This window comes from Salarias fasciatus (assembly GCF_902148845.1).
Source record: "Salarias fasciatus chromosome 7 unlocalized genomic scaffold, fSalaFa1.1 super_scaffold_4, whole genome shotgun sequence".
NCBI classification, from domain to species: Eukaryota; Metazoa; Chordata; class Actinopteri; order Blenniiformes; family Blenniidae; genus Salarias; species Salarias fasciatus.
The window spans coordinates 8606480-8619426 of record NW_021941229.1 but is presented as its reverse complement, the minus strand read 5'-3'; the positions used below and the strand labels follow the sequence as shown (position 1 = coordinate 8619426).

General features: G+C 41.8%; 1 protein-coding gene across 2 annotated transcripts in view; it reads left to right on the top strand.

The window, feature by feature from the left end:
* The window catches only part of palm2akap2 (PALM2 and AKAP2 fusion), a 92080-nt gene that overhangs the window by 17264 nt on the left and 61869 nt on the right, over nucleotides 1–12947 (top strand). For both annotated transcript variants that reach the window (XM_030084204.1, XM_030084203.1), the window contains exons 3-4: nucleotides 6727–6807; nucleotides 11987–12108. In XM_030084204.1, coding sequence (XP_029940064.1) covers nucleotides 6727–6807; nucleotides 11987–12108 — 203 coding nt within the window. The remainder of the gene's footprint in view (nucleotides 1–6726; nucleotides 6808–11986; nucleotides 12109–12947) is intronic.

Below are 12947 nucleotides of genomic sequence, written 5' to 3'. Positions count from 1 at the left end.
AATGTGGCTTCAATCATTTGTGTTCATTCTTTTCTGGAAGTGCATAATGAGCAAGCGCTGATGGTGAGGTGGAACCAACATGTACTGCTTTTGCTCAAAAATGATCAGAAAAAACTAAAATTGTTGTCAGATTTATATATATATACTCAAACAGACAGCGTTGAAAACCAGAGCATGTTGGGTCTGTTTTCCTGCCTGTAATTGCTCAATAGACTTCCTGCAATAGTGTCACAGCTTTTGAATATTTGGCAGTGGGCGTTTGCCAGACACCCACTGAGCAGGCGGGATCCCGGGGAGGGGATAGGAGGGCGGGAGGAGGAGGAGGTCGTCTAGGTTTTATGGACTTTCAGCAATTTATGGGGGAGGGGGAGTGCGCTCGGGGCAAAGTCATTTTGAGAAAGGAAGACGGGGGTGTGGTTTGCCGGACAGCGGGGGGTCTGGGGCACGGCAGGCATTACAGGCCGCCTAAAATTAGCAGCAGCTGTCTCTGACCTGCTGGACATTTCTGGTATGTTTGTGTGTGTGTCTGTTGAAGCCAGCAGGGTCGTGATTCACTCAGACCTGAGGCCAGAGGCAGGAATGTTGTTTGAGTGGACGACTTTTAGTTTTGTAATTATTTTCATGACATTTGAGCTGCAATTAAAGAGTAAACAATGGAAAGTGACGGGACACTGATACACCACAGACAGTAGGCACAGTTACACGCAGCTGTACAGATTCCAGCATCAGTTGAACTCGGTGTGATTTGTGATGAAACCACAGAGAGGAATGTTTCTGAGGGGGGATGGTGGTGAAGACCCATATTTCTAATTTTAAAAATACATTCAGGAACTAAATGAGTAGAGATGACAAAATTGCATTGATTCAGTTTGTTTTTGTTGTCCAAAAGAATTAATGTAACGGGTCCAACAGTTGCAGGGCTTTACATAAAGACATCTGAAAATAACTAACCTTAACCCCTCACCCTTACCCTTTTGCAGACTTCTTGTCATTGTCATTCTCTGCAGCAGCTACAGGCAACATCCACTGTGCAGGAAGAGGCATCTTTACCCATGAAACACCACTGGAAGGACATAAAAATACCATATTTTGTGGACTATAAGTCACATTTTAATATTTAGTTGTCACGCAGCTTCTTTTAAAAAGTAACTTATACCAAAATGCACTGGTACATAGCACCTGGGGCCACAAGATGGCTCTGTGTGACAACAGAATGCTGCTACTGCACCACCAAAAAACTTGATTACTATTTGATTGGCTGTACAAGTCAAATGTCAAAAAGAAACATCTACACAAAATTATTTTTCAAAAATTACAGCAGAAAGAGAGCTTGAGTATCTGAGAAACTTTTAACTTTTAAGAAAATCAGACAAACTATTGTATATACTATTGTATATAGACAAAAAAGGCTATCCATGGGCTAAAATCACGACACCCGGAGCTGAGGGAATACATTCACAGATGGTTCTAGAACAGCAGCTTCTAGTCAAGGCTTATCAATAGTACAGTTAAGTCTGGGGATCATTATCAAATCCACCAATTCAACTTTTTTCCAAAACCTTTTTCCCTGTAGGCACGTTTTAACAGACAGGAGTTACCTAAACTAAAGAGCGACTTATGACGTGGAAAATACAGTAGCTGACATGTGTTGGTGTACATCCATGTGAATTTAAAGGTATGCATACTTGTGTCTCTGCTAAGATAAGACATGATCATTATAGTCTCCAGCTGGTGCCTTCACATGACAACGGCATGCAGGACATGTCAGTGAAGTGCTAAGTTTGCATTCATTGACACTGCCGTTAGCTACGGAGGTCAGCATTCACTTCGCCCTCGACCTAACAAGCAACCATTGTCTGGAAAAGGACTTGCGTGGAAGTAACTCCAAGGATAAAACATCCTTAAAACTGCTAGCAGCAACTGGCTGGTTTGGACAGCTGTGGTTTGTTTCATCACTTATTCTCTCTGAATAATAACACTCTCAAATTGATGACGTGAAACATTCTCATAATATTACCGAATTGCCTCTGCTGTAAAATCAGAGCAGAACCAAGCCCTTGTCATTGGGACCACAGGTCCATTTCAGTCCCCGTTCTCTAAGCGTTGAGGCATGGCTGCCTGTGGAATGGAAGATGATCTCCGCTGTGAGATTTCTGCGCTGGGTGTGTCAGCAAGCACAGAATGTGAAGATGTGCGATCTGCAGTCTGTTTATGTTCACAAAGCCAACGTCAGCAGAACTTTGATCACAGCACGGTTACTTCATTGTCTTATGACTTTTTAATGATGTCCTTCTGACCTGCTCCCCTGTCACTGGGTGGTCCATACCATTCAGAGCACAGTGGCAACGTTTCCATTAGCCTTCTATTGAAGTTGGACTAAAAAAAGCTGCATTAGAGTCCGTGATGGCCACAGTCCTGCTTGTATTTTCCAACAGAAGTCTGTTTGATATGACCCATGGGCAACGATTTGTTTTCCCTTTGGGTCCATATGGAAAAACTGTCACTACTGTGAAGAGACGAGGCATCGGATCTACTCAATTCCAACCAAATGCAACTCTGATTAAAATCAGCGTTTGACCTTATTTAATAAGCTACTAATCCACCTCTGCATCAGCCAAATTCTTCTATTTCTATGTGTTTCTTCATGATGAAAGGCATGTAATGGGACACTCAAAAACTTGGAAATATAAAGTGGCTGTATATACCATAGCGGTCATCCAGCATGCTTCATGCACAAGCATTTACATTCATTCATAACTTCTGAAAGTCAGAGGGACACACATAGCTAACACGCTTTGAATTTCATTCAGAATTCAGAAAACTTCATTGGGACTGAAAAGATTAAACAAACTTACTTCAGGAATTCCCCCCAAAACCCAAGAGATTAGGGTTAGACGGGACATTTACTTCTAAAACAATTACAGTTTGTCGTTTCTGGTTGGAAGAAGTAATTAAGTTCATGGTGCTGATCTTAACCTTTACGGGAACTGTAAGCAGACAATGGAAGTTTTGACTGACTTTCCACTGCCAAAATCTTTAACCTTGTAGGATGTGAGGTTAACCGACTCAACCCAGTGCATGAGCATTTCAGAAGCCTTGTTAACCTTGATAAACCATCAACAATATGACATAACAGAAGCCTGAACTCGCGCTTGATCATTTTAAAACACTCCTTTTAGCGCCAGGGTTTCTTGAATGGTGTCAACTGTAGTGGGGAAAGTGATGCCCTCTGTTTGGGAGCCTAGTGGCGAGCCAAGTGGGGCCAAACGCTGTGAGTCAGAGTGTGGGAAGTCATGAGCGTGTCACCAAGAATGTCAACATATTTTTGTGAGGAGGAGGATGTGCTCTCCGGGGGAGAACGCAGCGAACAGAGCAGGGCTCGGGGTGTCTTTCTCCTGTCACTTCGACTGCACCAGGCCAGGGATTCGTTTCATTTTTTGGTGAACTCAGCACTCTGTGTTGCTAGCTAGACTGTTAATCCTGTTCTCACAGACAGTGAGGATCCTTCCAGCTAATGAATTTATGCTTTACATGACAAGTAATAGTGGGACAGAGGGAATTATCCCCTGGGAACTACAGTCGGAGTAAGACTGCAGGAAGCTGAAGTGCTGAGCTGCTTACTGTTTTTTTGTATGGTTAATTCTGACAAAAAGAGCAAATCAAGAAGGTTTTTTTATGTCCTCTAGATATTCATGAGCTCCATTTCTGTAGAAGTTCTAAAATTTAGTATGCAGACCACTACTTCAAGGGTGAATGGAAGAGGAACGCTGCTCCATTACATTTAATTTCAGGAATGTTATGGAAACCAAGCTTTACATTTAGTCTGCTGATGTCAAGCAGCGTCTCTATATATACATTTTATACATAGGTGTATAAGTGTCCTCACATTCCTGGACAGGCGAGGATTCTCAAACACACACAACCGCACAGATTGCCCGAGCGCCGTTTTATTTTGGGAGTACGGTGCCGTTGGCTTATCTGTGTGTACATATCCAAGCCTGTGAGCGTATTTGCTTTAGTGTGTGTTTTGCCCATTCCTCGACCACATGTCCTCAGCAGTCCCTGACATCTGGTGACCATACCGCCGGTCTGACTGTACTTCACAAACCATGGGAACTGCTGCCGTGCAGGCCGTGTATCCCCGTGCTCGTGTGTGTAGGCGGGGCGTGCGCGTGCTTTACCCACATTATGCCGAAATTTGTTCACACACTAAGGTTATAGTTAGACAAACGGTATGTAAGCGTGTATATAAACGGTTTTTCTGCACTGATGGGAATATTATGTTCTTCTTGAAGATGATCAACACATCTTGGTTGAAGAATTGTTTGAGACCCTGTTTACACTGTGACGTTCTCAAATGAAAATGCAAAACTTGCAATCAATTTGGGAGTCTAGATAAGCAATTTGACCACAGATAAGCCAGTGCAAGAGTTCAAGACACAGAACGTGTGTGTATGTGTGTGTGTCTGTGTGTATAAAAGCAGTGCAAGGCCAATGATTGTCTTTTTGTAATGCTCCTTGAGCCTGTTTGCTGATTTCCATCCACTGAGCCAACACTCAGAGGCAAGCGGCCAAAATCTTTTGGAGAGCCACTACAATTAGTCAGCTGGACCACACAAGGTTAATCAAGTAACCAGCCCCTTTAAAACATGATTTAAAAGTGAAAAGCCTCATAAGTTAAGCACAGCAAAATTTCAAGTAGCAGCAATAGCTCTTTACTTGGTCATAAAAGTGTCTACAAAGCGAAATAGTAGCTCTTAATGAAGGCCTCACAAAGTGATGGCGGAAAAAACAAACGCCAACAACTGCCAAATGTTCAGTAAAATTCCAAACCGATTTTTGCGTCTTCTTTGATCTAATTTCAACATTATTCACTGATGAATGAAAAAGGAGAGATTGTAGGTACAAAACTAACTAAAGAAAGGCGAAGTCGACGGCCTCAGTCATGCTGAAGCTGTACTCCAACATGTGTCATGCCAAACTACTTTTTCTGATTAAAAAAAAAAAAGGGCTCTCCGCTTTTGGGGGAACATTTTTAGAGTGTTTATAGGAAAATTAGAGAGCCCATTTGGGATGCTAGTCACACATGAAGAAGCAAACTATGCCTGGTTTCCCATTGCCACTAATTATATGATATGACTTGCAATCAGCTCAACGTGGCTGACTGAAGCAATTACCTCCAGTGTGAAAAATGGAACTGATTTACTTGCAAAAAAGTGTATTTTTTTTTTCTTTTAGTTCTTTTTTTTTTTTTTTTTTTTGCAATATCACATTCACGCTTAGTGAGGCACAAGAAAAACAACAGGATATTAACAGCTAACACAAGAGTAAACATAAGTTAAAAATGAGAGAAAGCATAGGCTGAATGAACAGAGTAGCTCAACGTACAGCTGTGTTTGTGTTTTCCTTGATTATGTATTTGCACCAGCAACAGTTCGAAGCTATATTCTCGGGTTGTTTACCCAGGAATTTCTTTTAATTTTGTTCCGTTTTTTCCAAAAACAAATCATGAAGGGATTACACTGCAGTAATCTCAGTACACTTTTTGAATTTGATTCAGGGTTTGGTGGCATGTATGGACACCTCGCTGGAATTTGTTGCATTGTGTTCAAAATGTGAGAGGAGGAGTAGATTGTGGTGGTAAAAGGTCTGCATAACGATGCATATTTTGTGAAAACATAAGTGATCTGTGAGGTTGTGAAGTCCTGCTATCCAGAATGTGTGTTGATTCTTTATTTTCTTGCTGCGCTCAGCTCCACTTTCAGTTCCCATCCTTTCTCTGTTCAGCATCACTCCGCGCTTTAACTGTGCTGGAAAGAAGGCCTAAAGGTTTATTTGCATTTTGGGGTTTTCCCTGATGGTTATATTTAGCTCACAGGAAGCGTCCCAGAAATCCTCGTCCTACTCCCACAGAAAGGCAGCGAGCGAGCGAGATGCAGCCGCAGCGTGTCTCATGCTCTCCGGCCCCGAGCGGGCTCGCGCTGGGAACTGCTTTGTTTACGTTCCTGTGCATCCTTGTCAAAGGAAATTCAAAAGCAGCGACTCCGCATCGCCTCAGTCCATTTAGTATTTGTTTTCCTCCCATCTGAAACCTCCCACTCTTTTAACGTCCTTCAGCTTTATTCATCTCGACATGGATTGTTCACCCCATCCCAAGTTTAACCCCAAGGCCATTTGTGGGCTTCAAGGCCTAATCCCTCTTGTCTTTATGCCCCCTGTGAGCCCCTATCACTATCAACCCTCCAAGATTTAACCTCTAACCCTTTAATACTTCAATTCCTTCCTGACTACACTCACGATTCATTTTATTTCCTGTCCGTTCAGAAGTTTTACGCAGTGCAGACTGGATATATTACAGTGGATATACTGTTCTGCTGCACAACTTCATATGCTGCCATCACTCAAGAGCAGACTTGCCCAGACTCTATCAGTTTAAATTGAGCACGACAGTATATTGCATTAGAGTCTTGGATTACTCCAAAATTGAATGTGTGTAAAACCCTGATTGCCCCCCGGTGATTCCATCTGGAGGCTGATGAGCATCAAAATTAAACCCTAAACCTACGCAATCAATACAGCAGCGTGCATTAGTGAAGCATTGTGCTCAAACCTCTTTTGCAACTCCGGTGTTTTGTCTTCACAGAGAGTGTAAAACCTTAAAATCGTTGTGAGTTGACGCTTCATTTTCATCATGATGTCCTTTTTTTTTTTTCTTTCATCTTTCAGGAGAAGCGAAAGCGACAAACTGAAATTGAAGACAAAAGAAGCCAGCTTGACGACCTGGTGCTACAGCTACAACATGTCAAGGTTGGTTTGCAGCATTTAAGAAAAATGCATTTTCTGCACCAGTTCTAAAAATAGGAGGGTTGAGCTGCTGGTCCGACTCCAAAGCCATCTTCATTCAGCATGGATCCAACCTACTCGCCGCACGTAGCAGTGCAGACATTGCTTCTATTTTTGTCCGGCTACTTCTGCCTCTCTCCACATTCTGAACCTATAAATATTCATTACCTGTCAGGAAACTATGCCAGTGATCAGATCTCACTGTGGTTTAAACAGGAGGCGTAAAGTGTGAGAATACAAATGAAGAAAGGAATTTAAAATTACACCCTTCCTTCACTGATTCAAATCATTTAATACCAGGCCTTGCGAGAACAAAGTCCTAGTTACTGTGATGGTTTCTGGTACTTTGGCAAACTTTCTGCAGGTTCCTTGCTATTGACCGCATTCATGGCTGATATTCATCAAACCAATAAGAATCTAACATTACATTATCAATACAAGAGTTTGACTTGTATAGAAACGTTTTTAAAAGACCAATGAAGCACTTCTCAAACAGAAAAATGTGGCAAATAAGCAGCATACAATCCAGTGGTGATGATGTGGAGGAATTAAACTACTTCTTTCTGCATAAAATTAACAGTGAGAAAGTCAGTATTCATCTCTGTGACATGGAAAGTAAAAATCATGTTAGCGTGGCAGCATGCCAACCCTAACATGGCGGTAAGTTTACACTCTAGACTTATCATGTTAGCACGTCCTCACTCCAGCAGCACTGCAAGGACCTTAATTGTTTGACTTGGCTCCCTCAGCTTGGCTTGCCCGGATCCAGTGGTTTGCCAGTGTGAGCGCGACTTTCCATCCCCACTTAATGCTTGAATCTATGTCTGTGTTTAGCCTATAGAACACCGGGAAAAGGTCAGCGAGGTGACCTGAAGTCCTCAACAATGGAAAATAAAGGGAACTATACACAGTTCAGTGTCGAGGAAGTATGGAGGTGTAGAAGTCTAGTGTTCTCACATATCACTTGAATTTCAATGTACTAAAATATTTTATGGATTTTTGATGAGGTATAAAATTTGAACTGAAGCTGTTCTTCCTAATAGAGCTGGAATATGTGAGAAAAAGCCTGCATGCATTTACTTATAATTATACTCTTTGCTTACCTATGCGACATACAGCCACTTATTCATCACTTTAATGTGCTGTTTTAGGCACAGCTTTGCTTTAATATCTGACAAAAAATGCCCAGATTACTGCATGTGAGAGAAAAGAGATGAAGCATTGTTTGTTGCGGAGGGGTTACTGTTAGTTTAAGGTCATATGCTGAACCTGGGGTGAGAATAAAATGAGGTTAGTGTTAAGGTGAAGGTAAAATAAGGGGATCAGGTTAGAAGTCTGAAAGAAAGAAATGATTGATGGTGCTACAGCCCATTCATCTCTCTTAATTTGCTTCCTCCATCTTTCTTTTCGTTCAAACACGCAGCTTACCTTGACCCGAAACCTCTCTGAGAGATAAAACACAGTGTGCTTCTTTGAGTAATGATCCATTGTAACAAGCTGCTGTGCTGAAATGCCCGTATTTAATAACTCGTGCATTTTCAGCAGAATTTTAGTGGTTCCATGTAAATATCCAAATTGCTGCGTTCCTGTTGTGCAAACCTGTAAAAGCAGAGTTTCCCTTGGCCGGGCAGCGCAGATCTGGCTGTTTACTTCTCTTCAGAAAAAAAAACACTAATCAAAACACACATATTTATCCTTGAATACTCGGTGCCAGCCACTACCGGTAAGCCAAGATTTTTTGTTTCAAGTAAACACACTTGACATTCAAATGATAAGTAGTAACAGGGACAAGCTGCTGACAGATTGTGAGATTGTGTTTTTAATAAAGCTCCATCAAGCGTCAGGATGGTAAAGAATAGTAATCTGACCTTGCATACATGCCTGGAAAAAGCAAGCATTGTCCTCAGTGAAAACACTGAGCGAAGGGGGGATTTTATAAACAGTTTCCAAGTTGCATTGCTGGTGCATAATTACTTCACTGTCAAAAGGAATTCTTTGGAAAGTCCTGCAGCACCTAAATGCAGCACAGATGCAGGGTGGGTCAAGGAATAGCTGTGGGTGCCCATTATGCTACAGATATGTTTGGTAGCCGGTTTTAATATTGGCAATAAAAACACATTTCGGGGTCTAATTAGAGCCATTAAACACACTTGGCATGAATGAAGCTTTTATCGAAGGAGTCTGAGCCCACGTTGCGGCGCTCGCAAGCATTCACCACCCACTCACGGAGATGTGGACAAAACATTTATAACAGCCCCGTGAACTTCGTGTTTTCATTTGATAAGATTAATGAGGTTTGGCCTGTCGGTCTAAAGGTTGATCTCCATTTTTTTTTACAGTTTGAGCCAAAACATAAAACATTCAAGTTAATCTAAATCCGTCAAAGTCACCTTCACATACAGCTCAAACTGTGTTGAAGGTGTTGCTGATTCATTCATCCTACTGTTTTCTACTTTGACCTAATAAAGGGTACGCTGCATGGAAGCTAATAATCATAACAAATTACGTGGGACACGAACTGTTGACATTTCAGACTGCTGCAGTAATTACAGTCGCGGATACAACCCTCTCTTGTCTGACTGCTGCAGGAATACATTACTGCCATTAGAAAAATTGCATGTAACTCGTTCCTACACATGAAACCATGTTGAAATCATAGTAATAACTCTGAAACTTCACAAAAGCCTCTGCTCTCTTTTATTGCTTAATGCCATTCAAAGGCTGACTACTATATTAAGCTATTAAACTGTCTTACAGTGTGGATTTTAATGCTTAAATCTGTTTAAGGATGATGTGACATGATTATCAAACATATCAAATCTGAATAAATGTTGAAAATATGTCAATCCAAATTACTATTTTTGTATTTGGTGCCTGTTTCTACTCACTACTGGTGATTCAGCAGCTGTTTCAACACGTCCACCATTTGTTATTAATCTTTAATCTCACTTTCAGTAATCTACCAAAGCTGCTTTGTTAGCCCATGAGCATAAACTTGCTGGAGACTAATCATACAGATATGAGGTTATGTGTGTATCCATATGTCAAAAAGATGTTAAATGTCTGTTGCACTCTACTCAAGTAGTTTCTAATATCTACATAAATATTTGGTAAAAGATGTAGTGAAAGTAGCATTCACTCTACCTTATCTTTTAGACTGATAACAGAACAGCTGTTCATGTAAACTGTTCTTCCTTTGCACACAGCAGATGAATCAAAAAGAAAAACAACACACAACATCCCAGCACAAGCTAATATTTTGACACTATCGGGGAAATCAACCCTGCACTGACCTAGAGAGTCGGAGTCGTCCTCTACATCAACAGGCTGGAAACCCAGATGCAATCAGCGTCTGCTCATACAGTCTCATTTAATGGCCATTACCTCTGAGTGCCACACGGCCAGGCGGCATGAAGAGGGCTTTGTAGCGATCTCCCCGGAGAGGCAGCGGCCTGGGAGAGGAAATGGAGACTGGAGCCCAGAGATTTGATAAGGACCTCTGGGCTGCGTGATTCAGACCCTCTCAGAATGGAGGCGTTGATCTGCGTCTGGGGCCGTGTAAACATCGTGAGGCTTTTGGAGCCAAGTTCAGTCGCGATGAGCATTTTATCCCCTGGCGTCTCTGGCACATGCAAGAGTTAAATATTTGAGCAATTTGGGGAAAACAAACAAACAAACAACGCTTATTTAAGGTTACGATTAAAAAAATTCCTTCCTTAAAGGCTGAAATTCTCCCTTTAAGAGTTCGCTGTACCTCTCAGTGAGCGTGTCAGTGCTGAACAGGAAATGGAAAGTCTGTTAAACAGCATGAGAAAGAGGCTGACTCTCACAGGAAAAGAGTCGCCAAATTATCCTGTCGAACATTATTCACCAGCGGCACAGAAATACTTTTACCCATGTCTGAGAATCACGTCAACTCTGTTAAAACATTTGAGCTTGCAGTGCTGCAATTACCAATTTGAAAATTCAGCTCGTATTTCTAACATCTCTGAAGACACGATGATCTACGTGTGGGAGATTCGCACGGCGTTGTAGGCGTGAAGCCGTCACACACAAACAAAGAGCCCAGCTGCTGCATTCTAACAGCAGGTGGTATAATACTTTGGAAAGGCTCCTTGAGTGCTGTACTTCCCCGCGAGGGGGACCGGATACTGGCGATTGTCAGCTGTAAGGCCCACAATGAAGGGCCAGAGGTGAAGTAAAGTGTACCCGATCTGCTCTGCTGTGGTAACAAAACAGAGTTACACACACAGACGGAGGTATGAGCCACATAAAAATCGCTCTGGGATTCATGAGTGAAACAATAAAGGAGCAGAACAAGCTGAATGAAAGGGGGTGTTCAATATGGCAACATGTAGTCCGATATGTTGGTTTGGTGAAAGAGAATCAGTCTTTGTCTTTTTAATGTTTTACAAAAGGCTAAAGAATTCGACAGGACAAAGGAAGACACTCACTGAAATTTCAAGCTCAAGCTGTTAATTCTTTGATTTTCTTTCATCCATTAGTGTACAGAAATACAGACTTACAACAAACTATTTTGAGGTTTTGCTTTCAGTCACTCTAAAGGGCATTAACAGGATTTTTTAAGGATGTCCTGATATTTAACACATTCACGCTCACTGAATAAAAAATTTTTAAAAAAATGTTCAGACTTTGGCGACTAAAGGTCAGGCTGCCTTTTATGACTCAAATGTATGAGTCAAAGACGAACAAGTCAGATTTTGTCGAGTCGATGTCAAAAGTTATTGTGACCTGGCAGTCATCAGATTTAAAAGCATCTCAAGAATGTTTTCACTAAGCCAGGGCTAAAAGGCTGAAAAACAAAAGCTGTTAGGCCATAAAACATCAGCTCATTTGCTGAAGACACAATAATTACATAAAAGCAGAGCTTTGATTTCGGCTTTTGTCAGTTTTTTAGTTTCTAATGGGAAAAAACATGCTTTGCACTTGAAATGACATGATAAAAATAAAAATATACATAACTTCAAAACACAGACGACTCAGAAATCTGAGATACATAATACTTGAAGATCTAATCCCGATTTTGTTTTGGAAACGGCTCACAAATTCTCATTGTCTATCTCTGTTAGAAATGAACCACCATTTGACGTAAACTCATACCGACCCTCTGTGCCCTCTGCAGTCCAAAGCCATGCGGGAGCGATGGCTCCTCCAAGGAATGGGAGTGGAGGAAGAAGAGGCACGTCGGAAACAGCTGGAACAAGACGAAGAGCAAGGGAAGAGGCTGGAGGACATGATACACAGGTACCAAATGCGTGCTGATGCTGTTTGGATTTGGTTGTGTTGGATTCGTTGCTCATCTTCAGTCATTGTGCGATGAGTTTTGGACGCTTTGCTCACAGTGGAAAAAGATCTGATCCACAACAGATGTATAAGTAGCACAGAAACAATAATGAAACATGTATACCATCAAAAACATCTGTTTTCAATGGCTCCTATTTTCTGTCTGGCACTGTATGGTCTTGACCGAATTGGAACTTTTCCAACAAATACAGATCGCATTACTTATTTGGCCTCCTCAAACAGTCCCGATGGAAAATACAAAAAAAAAAAAAAAAAAAAGTCCCTCTGGCTTTTTCCACTGACAGTTCATCAGATACAGTACAAATCACATGTCAACTGTTTCAGAGGGAATGTGAACATGAAGCAGAACACCACCGTCTGCAGCCATGAAGGACTCGGAGATCATCAACAATAGAACACTTTAATTAACAGCCACATTCGAGGCATCGATCCAGAGGCCCAGAATAGAAGTCTACTTTTGTGAGGCAGCATGTGCCTCCACACAAACATCCCGTACAGTTGGTGACGTGCACACAAAAGGCACTCGCAGCCACTGGAGAGCGCTGGACGTATTCCATCCGGCAGTTCTGGAACCTCAGAGCAACGTTGATTTTCGTTCACTGAAACCTAAACCGTCTGAAGCAGAGGCAGAAAGATGCAAGGCTGGAGGGAGAGCAGGGCGTGAGTGTAAGAGGAAGAGAGTGAGATACTGAGGGGGTTGTAAAGAGAAGGAAAATAAAGGAGAGTGTGATGTGATTCTGTGTGCACATCCTGTGTTTGTGTCTCTAGGAGGAGCTTCC